The sequence below is a fragment of the Lactuca serriola genome, chromosome 5, assembly GCF_051521515.1.
Source record: "Lactuca serriola cultivar US96UC23 chromosome 5, Lser_US96UC23_V15, whole genome shotgun sequence".
NCBI classification, from domain to species: domain Eukaryota; kingdom Viridiplantae; phylum Streptophyta; class Magnoliopsida; order Asterales; family Asteraceae; genus Lactuca; species Lactuca serriola.
In genome coordinates this window covers 342,352,665-342,371,779 of record NC_136412.1, presented here as the reverse complement: position 1 = coordinate 342,371,779, position 19,115 = coordinate 342,352,665, and the positions used below count along the sequence as shown (strand labels likewise).

Here is a 19,115-nt window from a genome sequence, read left to right as displayed (position 1 = left end):
AATTCAACCCGTGATGGAGTCCTACTAAGAATACAACCCTATGCTCTACCCATATACTCATTCAACTGTGAGTTCGTGAGGGATAGACTAGAATTGTAGAAACAACAGTGTTAGGACTTCATTCAAATCATGGTAAGTGATCGATCAAATAACATTCCTTTTTTCCTTAATTAACATGCTCAGGGTTCAGTTCCTGGTTCGTTTATCCTTGACAAGAATCGTACCCGTGCATGAATCTGTAATCCAGTACTATTTCTCTGTAATCTCCATACTCGTTTGATTTCATTGAATAAGCAACGAATATGTAAATTTAAATGTATATATCATGTGCTTATAGCCACATCTGTGCAATTGTTGTTGATATCACAGTTTAGTGATTTCATAGAACATATGCGGTGGTATGGCTCGAGGATGCCAATTTTGTTCCAATTTTGTATACTCTATAGCTGCAATACATCTCTTCTGATTGATTATATATAGTCCAAGTGCTGGGGAACATAAGAAATCACACCCTATTGCCAGTTAATATTCTATTTTTTTTTTTCTGGTTGAAATAAAAAATACAAACTACCATTATCCAGGTTTGTGACTGTTAGAGATACTTGAAGACTGCTTGGGAAAGATGAGTACAAATGGTGCTACCACCACCAATAACAATAAGTGTAGCAACGGTGTCATGGGGTCTTCTGAGCATGGGTTGCTGCACAATGTTCTTATCTCAACAGAGTGGACTTCTGTTGAACAGTCCTTGTTGGAAGAACTGCTTGTCAAGTAAGTTAATCTTTATAAACTATAAAGTTTGATTATCTTTTTGACGTAAAGAATCATATAATTGTATTGTGATTTTCAGTCAATTGTGTCTGTAAGAATAATAGGGTATGATCTTTTATGCAGATATGCCTCGGATCGTAGAGAATTGTGTTATAGAAAAATTTCAAAGGAATTACAAGACAAAACATCACGGGATGTGGCGTGTCGTTGTCAATGGATGACTGTATGATCTCTATCTCTCTGGAACTACCTTTTTTTTTTTTTTAAATATGCATTTATCATTTTGTATATGATTTATGTTGTGTATATTAATTTTTAATTGATATATAATTCTCTATTGGTATTACGACTTGTTTATATTTAAATAACAATAAACCAATGGGTAGTAGTACTATATCTGATTATATAGGCTTTGATTTTTGTATCTTTCCAGAAAAAGGAAATTGGCAAGAGAAGGAAAGACGAGGAGGGTTCATCAAGGAAGCAGAATAATAGAAAGGTATGCTTTACTTGTCTATGCCAAATGCAACAATTCTACTTGTTTCAACTCTTTCTGTTTATTATCAAATTACATATCAAAGAAAAAATGAGAATTTTTTATTTTTTTTTTGTTTTTGTCAGTTTTGGTGTATGAAAACATTAAAGAATAGATGCAAGAAATCTTGTTTGAGCCTTAGAAAAAGTGATTGTTTTTTTTTTTTTTTTTTTTTTTTTTTTAATTTGTCTTAAGACATAATTGTTCATGTTCCTTTTCTTTTTTTCATGTCCAGGAAAAAACTACAGAACAACAAGTGAAGCCATCTTCTCATGCTTCAAATCATGCCAATGGTCTTCCATCATCATCCTCTTCCATAAACAATGATGATGGCATCAATTACAAAGGTTGGTGGATTTTCTGCTTCTTGGTGGATTTTATCTGTAAAAAAAAGGGTAAAATGTTAGGACAGACAATTTATCAATGAAGAATCTTAACAACTTTTGGATTTTGGATTTTCTTTCTTAACAAGTTTAACTGTTGCTTGCAGTTATTGATGGTGAGATAGGGAAGCTTCTTGAACAGAATGCCATGGCTTTGCATCAAATTTCTGTAAATTTTACTACTTTGAAGGTAAATTTCTAACTTTTTGTAACTTGAACCAAAATCATATGACAAAGTTCAAGGCCTTATCATGGGGCTGAAGCTTTTGCTTTTAAATTGTAAAATTGTTCATATACGTGTATTGGATTGGAATACAAGTCAACGCAATGTCTAATATGGTTGAATTTCTCTTATGTTGGCAGTTACATGAGAACATCAATCTTTTTCGCCAAGTGAGAAACAATATTGATAAAATCTCGAATGAGTAAGTCATAAGCTCTCTATGGATCTAGGATTTTCCGTGTATGCACCGTTTCTTTTTCCGTACATTACATTTTGGTCCCCGAGTATAACCATTTTTTGCAATTTTGGTCCCAAAAAGGTTTCTCTTGTAATTTTGATCCTTATGTAAGGTTCTTGTAACGTTTTAGGTCTCTGTTCCAAGTAATATAACTATTTTTGGGACCGAAATTGCAAAAATCATATGTACTTAGGGACCAAAATTAGTCATGCTACTTGGACGATGGACAAAAAACGTTACAAAAAATCAAATAAGGACCAAAGTTGCAAAGAGAAAACTTATTGAGACCAAAATTTAAAAAATCAACTGTTTCATCAACCAAAAATTGTAAATTAAATAATTCTAAAAATGATGGCACAAATTAGGGAACGGAAGAGAAAAGTAAATGGGGCAAATTTGTAAATAGTTAGGAGTTAAGGGGGGAATACCTTTGTTCCTAGACTCTATTAAGTATTTTTTTTTGTGCATTAAGTCAAAAAGAAACATCCTGTCATGTCTTTTTTTTTCCCTATTAGTTGTATGTAGATATGAGATATTTAGTAATATTTCGTTTTATGTAGATATGAGATATTTAGTAATATTTCGTTTGTTCCCTACTTTTTGTTTTTTATTTTAAGAAAAGTTGATGAAAATTTTATTTATAATGGCAGGGTAAAGGACATGCCAGAGGTAATGAAGCGGATGCCACCACTACCCGTGAAGCTCAATGAGGAACTTGCCAACTCTATACTTTATCGGACGCAATCTTGAATATTTGGTTAGAAAAAATTAAAAAGAAAATCTTTTTTTTCCCAATATATCGATCTTTATTTCCTTCCCTTCAGACCCTTCAGGTTCTTGAGATTATGATCTGGAAGCAGATTGTAAGGATGAGTTCTTTTTTCTGGTTTTTGGTTATCTGGATTCTTGTTGGTTTGTTTTTGGGTTATTGTGGAGAGAATTGTGTTGGAAGGATTTTTAATCTGTATATATATATATATATATATATATATATATATATATATATATATATATATATATATATATATATATATGATAGGGTATAACTTTAACTGTTCAACTTAGCCTGGTAGAAGTTTAAAATGAGGATATAACTTTAACTGCTTGTGTGGTTAGTTTATGAGTCAAATAGTTATTTATTTTATAAAAGGGCTAATATGGAGGATACTTTTCACTATTCTACTGATCTATGAAATATACTAGTAGAGTTTATAGACATATTTCATCAACACAAAATCAGTGAGCAAACACACATACAGCACAAACTACCGAAACCTAATCCCAATTAACAAACTTTTTTATATACCCCTAGGAATAGAATAACGAACTTTTTTATAGGTCGACACACAATGGTACATACACTGAAAACTACTAGAATAACTACAAAGAATGGAATAAATAAAAAAACAACCTTTTGACCACCTTCTTATATTTCCATTTCTAGTAGATCCTCTTCATCAGTACATCTATTCATTTGGGCTAATTTCTGATTTCATCCAAAGATTTATCTACTTTCCCGGATAGGTCTTTGAAAGCATGTTGGAAGAACTTTATGTGTTGCTAAAATAGATATCTATATAACTATATTGATCTAAATTGCCAACACTGTTCTCAACATACCCCTTATGGCTCAACATCTACCATTAGAGACATTTTAAACCCCCAACACAATACCTCTTGCAAACAAGCCAAGTAATTTGAGCGATCATAACATCCAAATAAACAACAAGAAGGAAGAAGAGAGAAAAGAAAATCGATGTCTTGGGAAATGAGAGAAGATATATAGGGTTAAGAATATAATCTTGGTGTGGGTTATCATAAACCACATCTCATTTTACATGCACTTACGTCAAAATTATGTAGTAATACTCATTTATGTCTGCGTAGTTGAATGTTTTTGTGGGGAATGTGCAAAAACACAAGTACTCGTGAAGAAAATTGTTGATGAAAGCATTTCGTGAATAATATTTAACAAAGATGATATGATTTCAAAAAAACAAATGTAATTACATGAATAAACAATAATTAGAGAATGAACTGTGGCCTTATCGAAGAGGACACAGAGAATTATACAACCTTTGTGGTGTTTGTTTTAGAAGTGGTAAAATGTCTTTAGTCTTTTTTCGTATCTGTGGCAGAAGACGTGGATCAAAAATATTTTTCTATGCCTTCATACAAGAAGTGATAAAGAAGTCTTTTTGAGTTCTTTTGTCTTGTAGAAAACAAACGGTAAAACATTTATCCAACATTTACCCGCCCGCATATGTAAGTGTCCAAAAAAAAAAAGAATTTAATAAAAGTATAATGGGTATTATTACTTTCTCACTCATAAAAAAGTCAAATATAACAGCTCACTTGCACACACATATGAAGGATAACAAACAATTAATGATGTTTTTTTTTAACGGAAAATACAAATATATATTAAACTACTCTTAAATCATTCAGTATATACCCACAGTAGGACTTAAACCTTCGACCGCAAGGAGAGAGGACAACACCGGATACCACCGGGTTAGAAGCTTTTTGGTAGCAATTAAGGATACATATACAGTTTCTTAAAGAGAAATTAAATATCTTTTTATTTCTCATTTTAATTATCTTCCTATTTCTTATCTATTTGAAATATGACAAATGTTCTCAAATATAATTAATTTTATTAAATATGACATATATATATATATATATATATATATATATATATATATATATATATATATATATATATATATAGGAAGATAAATAAGAAGAAATTACAAAAAGATATTTAATTTCTCTTAAAGGAATATAATATATCGAGATAAGATAACTCGAAAACCTTATAAACAACACTTTAGGGAAATTACACGCGGTTTGGGGTTATTTGCGTAGTTGGTCCCTAAAAAGATTTTTTAATTCGGATGGTCCTGCTTTTGTTGCACGTATGGTCCCAGGTCGATATAGAAAGACAGTTTTACTATTTATTTTATTTTACTTTTTGTTATTTTATTTATTTTTTTATAAAAGATAATGCAAAAGGGGCCCACCTTACCCCTTATCTCTTCCAACTATTCTTTTCTTAAACAACCACCATGTACCATCATTCTTCACCTTATACCTCCACCATTCCCATCGGGAACACACCATCTTCACCCTTCTTCCACTCAATAAACACCTTCTTCATCCACCCTCTACTACCACTAACCACCCAATATAACCTTTCTCCATCTCTATTCCCACCTCCCTAATCATCCTTCATCCACCTTAACACCACCTTCATTTATTGAATCTAGCCAAAACAGAACCCACTGCACAACCATCGTCGAAGACCCTACACCACCTTCCTTTCCACCATCTTTCTCCCTGTCACCACCATTGACCCTTTCATATTGATCCCCTATTCTTGTGTTACTACTGACCTGGAGTTTCAAATCAGAACAAAAAATTAGAAAGGGGAAGGAGACCTGCTATCGATTCAAGAAGATACAAAAGTGTCGATTGAAAGTGAGAAAAAAAAAGAGGGAAAACAAGATCAGTTTGAGTGGTGGAGAGAAAGAAGGTGAAACCTGTGATCGACTTAGAGAGGAGTTGAGATATTTGGTATCGATCGAATGTTGAGAAAGAAAAAGGGGTTGATTTAAAGAAACAAGCAGCACCAAATCAAAACCTACATGTGAATTGTTTTTTTTTCTTAAGGGAAGTTTCGAGCAAGGGCTTTAACGAAAGCACTCTATGGCGATTGGATACTTCATAAATTCTGAACACCTCTGAAACAAATCCATGGAAGCAAAGAGATAGTAATTGAGGCTCATAAAAACCACAATTCTAGTTGCAATCGACCAGGGGGATGTAAGCGACCGTGAAAAGGCGAGAGGAAGGAAGGGTGGTGGAGGCAGCGTAGGAGATGACGATAGATAAAAGGGAAGAAAGGGAGAGGGTTATGGGTTGTTCTTCAATGTTGGAGATATATAGCAAGAAGGGGAAGGATACGAGGATCATGGGGTAAAATTGGCAGTCGATGGTGGCTATAGAGATGTTTCTGGCAGGTGGGAGGAGATGCAGGTAGTAGACGCGATGTAGGTGGAAGAAGAGACAGAGTGAAGAAGAAGGGAAAGAGTCATACGACGACTTTTTTTAGAACCGGCAATTTCAGGGCATTTTTTTAATATATGTTTGTTGTTTTTAATATATTAATAATATAAAACGAGTAAAAGAAAAGTAAAAAATATTTAATAAGGGTAATATAGTCTTTTTACTTTGAATAGCACCAAACGCGTAACAAAAATATATAATGACTTTCCGAGTTAAAAAAGAAGTTTAGGGACCAAATATACAGATTATCCTAAATCATAAGGACCATTTGTGTAATTTACCATAACACTTTTATGAGTAGAAAGGAAGTAACGAATACTTAATGATTTTCTTTTATCTAATAGATGAACTGTTGAAAATGTCATAAGACAACAAGGTCAACACGCAAATTGACCAAAATATCATGATTTTCTCGCGAGAAAATAATACCGAATTTAAACGTTATGGAGAAAGTGCCAAGATTGACACAGACGGAAGAACGACGAAGTGAAATCAAGGAGCGCACACAAAAAGAAATTCCGCCGTGAGGATCAACGGCCGTCGATTCAACCTCCGCCGCCTCCTCCTCCTCCGTTGTCCGACGCTAATTCCGGTGTCTCCATATTTGTGACGCATTGCGAGCTTTTTAACGTACATATTATATAATTTCAACGTCAATTACCTTTGCAATAGTTTGACATTTGCATTCCTGTTGCGAGACCTAGTGGATCAAATGGATGAGTTCGGTATGTTAGCGAAAGATTTTGGGTTTCGGCCTCAAGGAAAATCTGCTCCGATGAAATCGATTGGTGGAGATCGCCGGAGCCGAAATTCACCCTCATCAGCAACATTCGCTGCCGATGGGAAGGATATTTTTAACGACGTCTTTGGCGGTCCGCCTAAATACACCAACAGCAACTCGAAATCGACATCTTCAATGTCTGATTTCGATTACGATTCGATTTTCAAGGACTCTGTATCGCCTAGTAATAATGAAACTAAAACGAAACCTACGTCTTCGAATTCGCCGGTTTATGATAAGCCTGTGTATGATGACGACATTTTCGATGGATTGCCAGGGATAAAGAGCACGCCGGTATCTTCTTCTTCCCCGAGGAGGTACGATGATAACATTTTTGCATCAATGAATAGTTCACCGCCTAAACCGAGTCCACAGAGTGGTCATTTTGATGATCTATTTAGTAGTTTAGGACGAACAGAGAAGGCTCAACCGAGCAAGAATCAAAGTAATAAGAGTCCAGGTGGTTTTGATGATTTGATCCCTGGCTTCGGAAGCGGCAGTCCTGCATCTGGTACCAGGTATTATGCTTTGCTTAAGCAGTTGTTCACTTAATGCTTACTAATGAACTACTCGTTTATACATATTAATCAATTAGTTTACCTCGAGCATAAAAAGCACAATCACTAATATTATGAAAATTATTTGTACTTGGCTTTGAGATTGTATAACCATCAAGTGCCATTGATGTATTATGTATAGTTTGGTTGTCCAAGGAATCAGTCATTGAAGTTAAATCAATATTTGGGACTAGAAACCTATATGAGTAGCCGAGTAGGATTATGTATTTTAGCTTTACGAATGAAGGTATTTGTTTGTATCTAGTAGCCCCATTTGAGAACAGTGTCCTAAGCTTGTCAAAAGTTACCATATTTGCAGAACATGTTGAAATCAATGGCACAATTCTGACCAGGCACCCTGGGTTTCTCAGGTGCAGAGCCACTGACTACCCCCTTTGCATCTATGGCACAATTCTTAAAGCATTTGTTTCTTCATACTAGCTACTAGTGCATTAGATCACATGTCAGGGAATAAAGATATATTAAGCAATCTCTTTTTCTTCAGTCATCCTCCAATTAACATAGCCAGCAGCACCACTATTTCTGTAGGTGAGTTAGTCTCAGTAATCTTAATCCAATATAAGTTTGTCCAATTTTCTTTACACTCCTACCTTTCTTGATAGGCTTTTATCTATAAGCAAATTTACTGAAGAAATTAATGGCTCCATTTTATTTCTCTTCATTGTTGTGCATTTCAAGAGATTGGGAACTCTTGAATAATGGGAACATGCCATGAGCTTCATGATCTGTGTGAGCTGGATGCTCCATCTTATACATAGCCCACAAGGCCATTCATCCTTGAAAATTTTATAGAAACTCCAACCAGGAAATGGTTCACTTTATGTCTTGCATTTTAAGTCATTTTTAGATGGGTAATTGTACATCTTATCCATCTAGTAAGTCTTGGTTTCACAATCCTTTTGGTATTGTTCATTTTGATCTGTTGAAACCATCGGTGGTTCTAAATATATATATTTTTTTACGTTGGATGATGAACTTTCGTGTTACCAGGTTCTATATACTTCATTCTCGAGCTGATTTTTTTTTTCTTTTTGTTAAATGTTGTACATATGTTCAAAATCAATTGGGACTCCAAATTAAAACTTTTTGTAGGTTGTAGCAACAGAACAAAGGAATACTTTCCAAGGGATTTAAGAATTTCATAAACATGGTTGGGGGGATATATTAATCATCTTTTGCATACACTCACATCTCCCTAGATATAGAAGATCGGTGTGAAATTTGAACTATCTCAAAATCATGACACCAAATATGAGTTTGTTGGTGAGTGTTGCAAGACTGTTAATCATCTTAACTGCTATCGATGATTTATGTTTTAACTGATATAATTATGAGAGTGTAAGTATGCAACATGTAAATTCTTTTGTTTCACGTAAGTTTCTGATAAAAGTATGAAAGTGCATTAACATGGTTATCTATTTTCATACTTTTAGTTGTATGAGTAGTCAAAGATATTGGTGACAGATGAATAATCTGAGCTGGGTATTATACTTTTGTAACAGATGGAATTCAGATCCAAGCCCAAAATCAGCTATCAAAAGAAAGGAAAAATCCAATGCAACAGATGACCCATTTGCAGTGCTAGAATCTATGTCAACCCCTATTGCTTCAGCTTCATCCCAGGGTCTTTTCACAGATCCACTAGAAGAGATAAGCAGAATTAGTAAATCCAAGAGCACAAAAAAAGGTGGGGATGTGTTTGGTGACATAGACTCCCTTAATGGTTTGAATAAATCTTCTTCACCTTCATCCGCAAAGGAGACAAATAACAGGGGAAAGGGTTCAGAAGAAGGCTCCAGTATAGGCAGTGCACGAAGCTCTATAGAAGAATCATTCTCACAGAAGTCACCTTTTGAGGATCATCAAAGCGTCTTTGACATGCCAGCTGTTTCTAGAAACTCTCCCACATCACATACCGAGACAAACTCTCAGGCGGGCCCATCCCCAAAATCAGAACATGGCGATGACATATGGCTGACTGTGTCAGAGATCCCTCTGTTCACAGCGGTTACTAAAGCTCCACCACCTTCAAGACCCCCTCCTCCTATACCAAGTCCAAGGCAATCATCTTCTCCGTTAGATGAGCTTGAAGGTTTTGTAAGGGAAAAGGAACACATGAATGCTTCTAGAAGTAAAGAAGAGGAACAAGAGAAAGAGAGGGTGAGGGAGAAAACCAGACAAGCTGTAGAGAGGGCTACAAGGGAAGCTCGTGAAAGAGCTGCATCTGAAGCTCGGTTAAAATCGGAAAGAGCTGCTGTTCAGCGAGCTCAAGCTGAGGCTCGTGAGAGGGCGGCTGTTGAGGCTAAGGGAAGAGCAGAAAGAGCTGCTGCTGAAGCCAGAGAAAGGGCTTCAGCAGAAAAAGCCACTTCAGAGGCCAAAGAGAAAGAAGCACGTGAGAAAGCTGCTGTTGCAAAGGCTCAAGCAGAAGCAAGACGTCGAGCAGAGCGTGCTGCTGTTGAAAGGGTCACTGCCGAGGCTCGTGAGAGAGCCGCTGCAGAAGCTCGAGACAGGGCTGCTGCCGCTGCCACCGCCGCTAAGGTGAATCAACAAAAGAATGATAACGATCTTGATTCCTTTTTTAACATGGGTTCCCGACCAAACAGTGTGCCAAAATCAAGGACATCTTCTGTGAGTAGCAAATGATATACATTTTTTTTTTTTATAAAATAAGTAATATTTAGGAAACGATTGTTGGTTATGATTATCTGGTGTATGTAATAAATACATAGGACTCTGCAACTGATCCACTATCTCAGGAGAGACGAGCACCAGAAGTGGCCCACAGGGCTTCTTCCAGTGCTGGAGCTCCTTCCAATGTGAGGAAAACATCTCCCACCACCAATTTTGTTGATGATCTTAGCTCAATTTTTGGAGGTATAATTTCATTACAAGTTAGCTCTGTGAGGGAAAAACTTTTGACTAACACTGAAGCGTTGTTATTCAAAAAGCTGCTACGCCAGGTGTAGAATTCCAAGATGTTGAAGGGGGGGAAACTGAGGAACGAAGAAGAGCTAACATGGAAAGAGACCAACGCATCGAGGAACGAGTGGTAACATATTTTCATGATTTATTTTCAATGACATTATCTGAAGTGGAATGAAGAATGTACATGTGGTTTTTGTTTATAGGCTAAAGCACTGGCTGAAAAAAATGAGCGAGATATGCAATCTCAGAAGGAACAGGAAGAAAGACAAGTGAGTATTGTATTTGTATTGTGCACACGTACACATCTCCTATTTTATTTTGTTGCATCTTTATTTGGTTTTCTGACTCTCTGTATAACCTTTGAATGGTGTGTTTATCTCAACAGAGGATTTCTGCAACTTTAGATGTTGAAATCAAGCGTTGGGCTGCAGGGAAGGAAGGAAATCTGCGAGCAATGCTATCAACATTACAATATGTATATGTCTCCTTATCTAACTTTTTTTTTTTTTTATTAAGAAATAAGACATCTTAATTCTGAGATTTCCATTCCAGGTTCTTTGGCCTGAATGCGGTTGGCAGGCTGTTTCATTGACTGATTTGATCAGTGGTGGGAGTGTTAAAAAAGCATATAGAAAGGCTACTTTGTGTATCCATCCTGATAAAGTGCAGCAAAAAGGAGCTACTCTTCAACAGAAATATGTTGCCGAGAAGGTTTTTGACCTCCTTAAGGTACTCTACTGTTACCCTATTTTCTGATATGCTTCTATTATACTTGGATTAACATTAACATGAATGATATTAGGAGGCTTGGAACAAGTTCAATTCAGAGGAGCTCTTTTAGTCTCTCATACAGTTAATCCGTAAAAATATATACACAATCTTCACGTGAGCTGGGATATCATTGTACATGTATGTGTGTTCATTGTTGCATATTGATCGTATGCAAAAAGGTGATGCTATCTCTTCTTCCTTTTTTTAAACTTTTTTGCATCTCTTTCGAGATTCTGGTGTTAATTTTCATATAAATCTTCAGGTACATTTCTTCTTGGATTTCATTTTTTGTTTTTCTAATTTAATTGTATAATTTTTCCCCCTTTTAGTCCTATTCTTTTGTTCATCGATTGACCTAGGATGATAGAGATTACTAATTCCATAGGATGGATAGCTCTTTATTTCTTTTATTTTGTTATTCAATTTATATGGATTGTTCATATCATCAGTTAACACGAATTTTATTGTAAGGCATGTACTTTTAAAATCAACATTTAAGAGTTTATGTTATAAATTTAAAATCAGATAAAGGGATTTGGTTATCAAAACTCAATTTCTGTTTACGTCATGGGATCATTGATTATATAGACTTCTGATAAAAATTATTAAATATTAATATAAAAAAATTAAATCGACTAAAAAAAATGCAATTTGACTTGCAATTTATAATAATGTCGTACATTTTGCAAGTGCTAAGTAATGATGAATAAAGTTAACAAATTAAAATCAACTTAACCTATCGTCATTCTTTGTATCTTACTCAAAACTAAATTCATAATAATGATAATCCTATGGGACAAGTTTTTTAAACCGAAAGATTTTTAACACAAGTGCTCAAAAGATACTGGTTTTTTAGATCTCGGTTAAATTCCAAAACATTGCTTTGCAAGATGATTATTGTGACTAAATAATCAGTTAGTTTAAATACGTATCAATAACTAAGATTATTTTCACATCTGTTTTCAATAATTGGCTTTCTGTATTGCTTCTTTATTTATAGGGCTTTTGCTAAAATTAATTATCAATCCGTATCGGCATTACACAATCCGTAAGGTTGTATGGGTCGTGGGTCGGCATATGGGCACACACATTTTGTGAACGGCCGTTGTTAATAATTAGATAATTCAGGATGGCCAACTTTTTAATTAGTTATCACCAAATGACCATGCGATTTGCAAATAATGGTATGCAAGTTTCCAAAACACCTTTCTAACAAAGGTGATAAAAGGGAACTCGTGGATAACTTGCGGTTTAATGTGTGGTTTCTCATGAGTAGGCTCCCCCGTGACTAATTTCAATCTTTCCTCATGCAACTTTCCCACCATGTTAACGAAAAGTAGTTCGATGATAGTCAACCAAGTACCCCCTTTCGCCAAATCCCATATTTTTAGTCTTCTACAATTAGGTTGAGTTTCAACGAAATGGACCAAACTTTCTTGGAATAAATTAACAATATTAACGACTAGGAAAATTACTAACAGTTGCAATACCAAACTTCCTACTTTTCAAGTGGTTTGACTACTTCAAACAGTTCAACGAATAAGCCAATTTATGTTTGTTACCCAGATGTTCATCTTGATCCCGAGATGACTATGAAAGCATGTTGGGGGGATTTTAGGTGTTGCAAAAAATGGATGTCACTATATCTATATGGATCCTACGTACCTAGACTATTATGAAAATGCACCTTGCAGTAATCATTAAGGTGCTGTTTGTTTAAAAAAAATTTAAAAAAAAAAACAATCTCTTCTAACCATTTATTGTTGCGCCGCGCAGCACACGTGCAACACTCGACCCTTCGCATCTGTTTGTTTTTCAGAAGATTTTTGACTTAAAAACTGCTACGCGTGTGCTGCGTGCCGCAAAACTTGACCCTCTGCTTCAAACCTCTTCACGTCTTACTTTAACTTATTGCACAAGTCTACAAATGTTAAAAAACAAACAAACTTTTTATTATATGCTGCAGCCGTTTGGTCCCCTTCTTCTGCTACAAAGGGTTGCAAAGACGGTAGAAGCCTTCATACATTTTCACTTCTAAAAAACAAACGGCACCTGAGTGTCCAACTTCCTGCTTGCCAAACTCCACAACCTCTACAACTTTCTTGGAAGATACACTACGGTGTCAATACCTACAACATACCCCTCAGAGAAAGAAGGTTGTTACCTATGAAATTTAGGCTATCGTATATTAGCTCGTGGATAATTCGCACCAACGGATTTCCAACAGAATACGGACAACATAAAATCACTGACGGAATATGGACAAAAGTGAGTTTGATCTGATTTAACCAATTTACTGGAAACCGTTATCAACGAAATTGCAATGTAATAGAGATGAAATGTGGTTGACCTTGTTTAACCTTTTTACCAACGGAACCTTTTACCAATGGAATTTCTATCACTAATACGTCGGTAATTTTAATTTATTTTAAAAAGGTTGAAAACTTTTAAAACATTACAGTAAAAATGTCAAATACATACAGTTGTCTCATACAATTACAAAGTTTTTACATACATAAAGCTAAGAAATATCACCGGATGGATTACAAGACACATTGAATTGTCTTTTAGACATCTCCATTTGTTCTTGTAATTGCTCTTGTACTTGTCGCACGTTAGAAACTTCCTCACAAAACCTTATCACCTAAAAAATGATAAGACTGCCATATATAATTGGTAAATATACTTAACTTTTAAACCATAATGACAATATACTTTAGTTTATTATAAATTCAGTTCATAATACCAACATACTACTTAACTTTTAAAACATATGTACTTTCATTTATTATCAATTTAACTCATCATAACAACATACTACTTTAACTTTTAAACCATAATATCAATTTACTTTAGCTTATTATAAGAACATGTTATCAATTTAATCCATAATAACAACATATTGCGGAACTTTTAAACCATAACAGCAATGCATTATAGTTTATTAAATAACATGTTATCGATTTAATCCATAATAGTAACATACCACAAAACTTTCCAGATTTGAATGCTCTCCCTGAAAGTATCTCTTTACTTAGCCATACTGTGTATCAAAAACATGCTTTGGCCGGGGATTGAACCCTGACCAAAGCTTTTGGGGGCAGGGGCAATTGACTTTCCACTTTGGCTGCTAAGCCTCATTAAAAAACATGGTATTTCAAATGCTTTTGACTTAAATGTTTTCCATTTCCTAATTATTATTATTATTTTTGTAATCTAACGCTCGGAAAATGAAGAAAATGTTGGTAATGTTTAGGTAATTAGCGGAAAAGACAACACGTAAATGTTTATATGAGAGAGGTATACATATAGGTTTGTTCATAGATTGAGCAATCATATATGATTAGGACAGTTGGTGACGGAAGAGGTGGTGGCGGTGGTATAAGTGGCGGATGTAGCAGTAGCGGGGTCGGGTGGTGGCGGAGGAGAAAGGAACGGACAACGCTATATAATCATTTATGATTATAACTTACCCGTCGCACCAGTACGCTAGAGAGTTAGAACAACAGATGTGAAATATGGTTGAATCTCAAGAGTGACCTCCTAACAGATGGCTCATTTTTCTTAATCCTCATATAAAAACACCACTGATTTTTAAATTCTTTCCAAGAAAAACAACGAAAGATGAAAAAAAATATATATTACTCAGAAAAACCATAGAAATAGTTTATAACATAAAGTCAATTCTGGATTTATAGATCCATATCGACTCTTTCTTATTAGAGACGGCTTTAGTCAACATAACAAGGACATCAGCATCCAATGCAACATCATTCAACTTTGTAGAGGTCAGATCGTCTAGGAATTGGAAGAGTTTACATCATTCAACTTTATAGAGGTGAGTCAGATCTGTCGTTTCAGCAACAAAGTTTTACATCATTACAAACAAGTAGTCTCCTATTAATAGGAATCGCTGAAAAAGTATTCCAACCCAAAATACAATTCAAAGTCAATATTAGGGCTAAATGTGAAAGTATTGAAACCTTACAGAGTCTTAATATGGTAAGTAATATGAAAAAACAAATAAAAGAAAAATATCTTAATAGGTTGTGAGGGTAGAAACAGAAGTCATTCTACTTCGCTGAAACCATGTAATAAATTTTGAATAGTGTTGTAGTTTGTGAGGGTAGAAACAGAAGTCATACAAGCATTGGATTTTTTAAGCAAGTTGTGCAATGGGTTGTTGAGTAGTTCCACCAGCTAAGAAAAGGATTCACACATTCTGACAGAATTGGAATTCGAGATTCCTTTTCAAGACATGTTTGACTGACAAGACATGTTTGAAAATCATAGCTATGAATTAGAATTGTGGATTCCGGTGGATTTGGAATTCAAGATTCCATTCAATGGTGCATTTGGTCTGTCCAATTCCTTCGAATTTCATATTTGATGGACTTGAACCATTCATAGGGGCCGGTGGAAGGATTTCAGTTACATTCTTCCTTTTTTATTAAATGACCAAAATTCCTTTTGTTATATAGTTAGATAGAGGGAGGACCTTTGATAATGCAAAGACTTGAGAGTGCATGCCGTTTTGATCACAGTTTAACTTTGGACTTGATCTTTCCATTATTAGAGAGAGGAGATCACTGACCTGTGAGGAGAAAAATGGTTTATTTCAAATATTAGCAAAATATTGTGTGAACGATTAAAAACACAAAAAAAAGTAACAATTAAGTTTAGGTTCATCCCTGGCACCAACCTTGTTAAAAAAATGAATGATTACTTTCAAGTAAAATGATTTTTTCCCCTTATCTTCATCTTCCCAATCTCCTTACTCATAAATCATAAAAACCAAACCACACTCAATCAAAACCCAAAACTTAAACCAAAATCAAGATCTAAAAAATCTAACCTCATAATCTTTTTATTTTGATGCTCATGTTTTTTTTTGCAATTTGTTGGTACCCCGGATCTTCATTTTGTTTTAGTTTTAGTTTAATCTTTGGTTTTAAGGTGGAGATTGAGGAATTTTATTATGGTTAGGTGATGAAGGAGAAAGAGATAGAGGCTAAATAGTAATTTTACTTGGACTTCATGGACAACTTGTAACACCATCAACGTTAGGGACAAACCTTCCAAAAAAGCTATACTTTATAGACCACTTGTGCAACAAATGAAACATCTAGGGACAAAATTGTAATTTACTCTATAAATAATAGGGACATGTGACCTGGCAATAACCAAGATCAAAGTTGTAGAAAGAGTAAGCCAACAATAGATCATGCAAAAGGCGAATTTTTGGATTATCATCACCCTCATGGAAACGACAATGACCTGTCAATCCTTACCATTAAAAAAAATACTTAAATTTTTTTAAAGAAAAAAAAACAAAAATTTTAAATAATTTGAAATGTATGGTACTTTTCACACCAAATCTTTCTCTACAAGATAAAATTGCAATAAATATAATATGTTGGGAGAAAGAAAATTGAAGGGCAAAATAGTTATTACCTGCCATTGATTTTTTTGAAAGTCATGTACTCTGATGTTTTAACCGAGACAATATACCACCTCTCTGCATATGTCGAATCGTATAAATAAGATCCCAATAAAAATTCCCAAACCTGGAATTACATGTCATTAACAGATTCAGTTAAAATTAGCCAAAAGGGTAAAAGCGTAAATTGTACCAAACTATATAAACCTCTTTTCGCAAGCTGTATTCCACCTCCCCAAAAAATATTCTCTTTTTTAAAGCATTAGGATCCATGACTAGGCCTTCATAATCCAAGAAGTTTGACCACTGTATAACATATATAGAAATAACATTACTTAATATTTTTCTATTAACTTTAATGAGTATACAAAATTGCATCGAAAAGCAACGTACTTTACTCATTTTACCAATTTAGGCAATGTAAACTATTTTTTACACATAACAATGCAAGTATTTTTTTAACCCATAATAGCAACATACTTATAATTTTTTACCAATAGAAGCAATGTACTTTGTTTTTTATTAATCAATATTGGCATATTGCTATTATTCGTAAAGATCATAAGAGTATTGGCATAATGAGTGCAGAATTGTAAGTATGATATGATTGGTTAAAAATTGCTATCGTTGGTAAAAATAAAGTATATTTCCTATATTGGTAAAAAAGAATGAGGCATGTTGCTATTTCCTGAAATTTACCCTAAAAAAATAAACTAAAAACAAATGTGAGTTCCTCTTCAACCACCAAAGGATGCTTTAGCGATAATTTATCAAACTGCCAAAATAAATGAAAAATTATTTTGTCATGAGAGTAACAAATATATGAGAGAAAAGCCTGATTACTTTTTATTGAAAGTAGCTTTTCTTAATTATAAATTTCACATCAATACCTTTTAATTTAAGTGAACTTTTAACGTAAAAAAGAAAAGAAGGGTTATGAAACTTTAAGACATCATTATCCAGGTAGCACTTTATCAGTGCAGCACATACTGAAAAAAGAAAAGAAGGGTTATGTAAGGAACTGTAAACAACTTTTTTTTCCTAAATTCAGTTGGATATGCGAACACATCAGATGTTGTAAGAAAGATTTAAAGTACAGATTCAAGAACCTGGATGGAAATATATAAAGGAAAAAGGCAGAATTTTTTGGGAACTACAGGGGGCATTTTGAGAGGCAGCTGAGCCAATTGTTTCTCCTCCTTTCATTTTGACCATAATTTTGACTTTGGGTATTTTTTAAGTAGCAATACTAACAATTTGTCCCACATAGCATAGGATATGAATTCTAGCCTGAAAGATTCAATAATATCACACAGAATATATTCTTTAAAGTATCGAAAGCTAAAAGTGCTGAAGAAAGTTTTGTAAACTGTTACCCTTAAGTAGTTCTTGCCTCTTCACATTGTTAAACAGTCTTTTCTCTCATACCACCAGATGACTTCACTGCATTTATAACACTGCAATAACCACACACTAATAGAACATCAACAAGCCTTACTTATTGAAAAATACATAAATTTATCATATACTCTATTATGTAATCATGGAACACAGTAGGTCACAACTCCGCCATGTCATCCAACAGTTTCAAGTTGAGACTGCTTATACTTACACATCCAATGGATAGAAGTTAATTTCAAGACTTCCAACAACAACACTTGCAATCAGGTTTTCATGGGACACTGCTACATCCCCCTTACTATGTAGGGAAAGGAATAAGTAGAAAGAAAAGATTCAACTTTGGTATACTTGAAAAGAAAAGGCATAAGTGAATAAAAAGTAGAAACCTTCCGTGTCCCATTGCACTTCACCGCATCCGAAGCTGCAAGATTGGGCATTAACTGCAGTTTAATACATTTGAAGCATAAAGAAAGATGATTTAAAAACTCTGAGAATATAATAGGGGACAAACCAAGGGTGTCATATAAAAGGACAAGGATGTATGAAATGCATGCATGATCAACAACTAGCCACTCTGGTCTGTTGATAAAGTATAGACTAATAAGGGATCCTGCTGCTGCAATGTTATACATTTGAACTTATAAGACACAATATAACAAGGAGAAATTGTACCCTTGTTCTACCACTACCACAGCAACAAATTCAGTAACTATGGTGATGAAATGTAGAGCAAAACAAGAGGGTTTACATAGAATTGAAATCTAGATGATGATTGAACAAACTACTATCAATTCCTAACCTTCGTGAGTGTCCTTCAAAACATAATCCACATTAACCCCATGTGTAAAACGCATCAACCACTCATGTCTCTAATTTGACAATCTTCCCCTATTAATACTAATTTCGTTTAGAGTTTTTAGAAAGCTAACTACATAGATGCATACTCACATTTAATAAATTACTTGATAGCCAAACCACCATAATTCCTCTATGGATAT

The 19,115-nt window shown here is 34.4% G+C and overlaps 2 protein-coding genes and 1 long non-coding RNA gene across 4 annotated transcripts; 2 read left to right on the top strand and 1 right to left on the bottom strand.

Annotated features, from left to right (window-relative positions):
* On the top strand, positions 1–3,106 carry LOC145052052 (uncharacterized). The gene is made up of 8 exons (XM_078999865.1): positions 1–132; positions 582–771; positions 895–994; positions 1,205–1,270; positions 1,542–1,653; positions 1,797–1,879; positions 2,053–2,114; positions 2,801–3,106. Exons 2-8 carry the CDS (start codon positions 623–625, stop codon positions 2,898–2,900), a joined length of 672 nt encoding a protein of 223 aa, XP_078855991.1. The 5' UTR covers positions 1–132; positions 582–622; the 3' UTR covers positions 2,901–3,106.
* Positions 3,107–5,118: 2,012 nt separating this feature from the next.
* Positions 5,119–11,746, top strand: LOC145055415 (auxilin-related protein 1-like). 2 transcript variants are annotated; one of them, XR_013685179.1, is made up of 9 exons: positions 5,119–7,520; positions 9,083–10,208; positions 10,310–10,454; positions 10,529–10,629; positions 10,709–10,774; positions 10,891–10,980; positions 11,058–11,234; positions 11,308–11,455; positions 11,539–11,746. XR_013685179.1 is itself a non-coding variant. In XM_079003732.1 (8 exons), the coding sequence occupies exons 1-8, from the start codon at positions 6,934–6,936 to the stop codon at positions 11,344–11,346; spliced, it is 2,331 nt and encodes a 776-aa protein (XP_078859858.1). In that variant the 5' UTR covers positions 5,119–6,933; the 3' UTR covers positions 11,347–11,746. The 2 variants fall into 2 exon arrangements, 1 of the variants encoding a protein (XP_078859858.1); XM_079003732.1 differs by having other exon boundaries at positions 11,308–11,746.
* Positions 11,747–14,986: 3,240 nt separating this feature from the next.
* LOC145052051 (uncharacterized) lies at positions 14,987–18,737 on the bottom strand. The gene is made up of 6 exons (XR_013683952.1): positions 18,629–18,737; positions 18,504–18,538; positions 17,826–18,173; positions 16,924–17,705; positions 16,731–16,843; positions 14,987–15,870 (listed from the first exon to the last, which is right to left on the bottom strand). It is a non-coding gene; the product is annotated as an uncharacterized LOC145052051 (long non-coding RNA).
* Positions 18,738–19,115: the final 378 nt, after the last annotated feature.

Bases quoted from the DNA above. Each gene is read 5' to 3' on its own strand.
- LOC145052052 (XM_078999865.1), top strand. From the start codon at position 623: ATGAGTACAAATGGTGCTACCACCACCAATAACAATAAGTGTAGCAAC. The intron at 995-1,204 runs GTATGATCTCTA...GTATCTTTCCAG, and splicing joins GTCGTTGTCAATGGATGACT to AAAAAGGAAATTGGCAAGAG. The intron at 1,271-1,541 runs GTATGCTTTACT...TTTCATGTCCAG, and splicing joins GGAAGCAGAATAATAGAAAG to GAAAAAACTACAGAACAACA.
- LOC145055415 (XM_079003732.1), top strand. From the start codon at position 6,934: ATGGATGAGTTCGGTATGTTAGCGAAAGATTTTGGGTTTCGGCCTCAA. The intron at 10,630-10,708 runs GTAACATATTTT...TTTTGTTTATAG, and splicing joins AACGCATCGAGGAACGAGTG to GCTAAAGCACTGGCTGAAAA. The intron at 10,981-11,057 runs GTATATGTCTCC...TTTCCATTCCAG, and splicing joins TGCTATCAACATTACAATAT to GTTCTTTGGCCTGAATGCGG.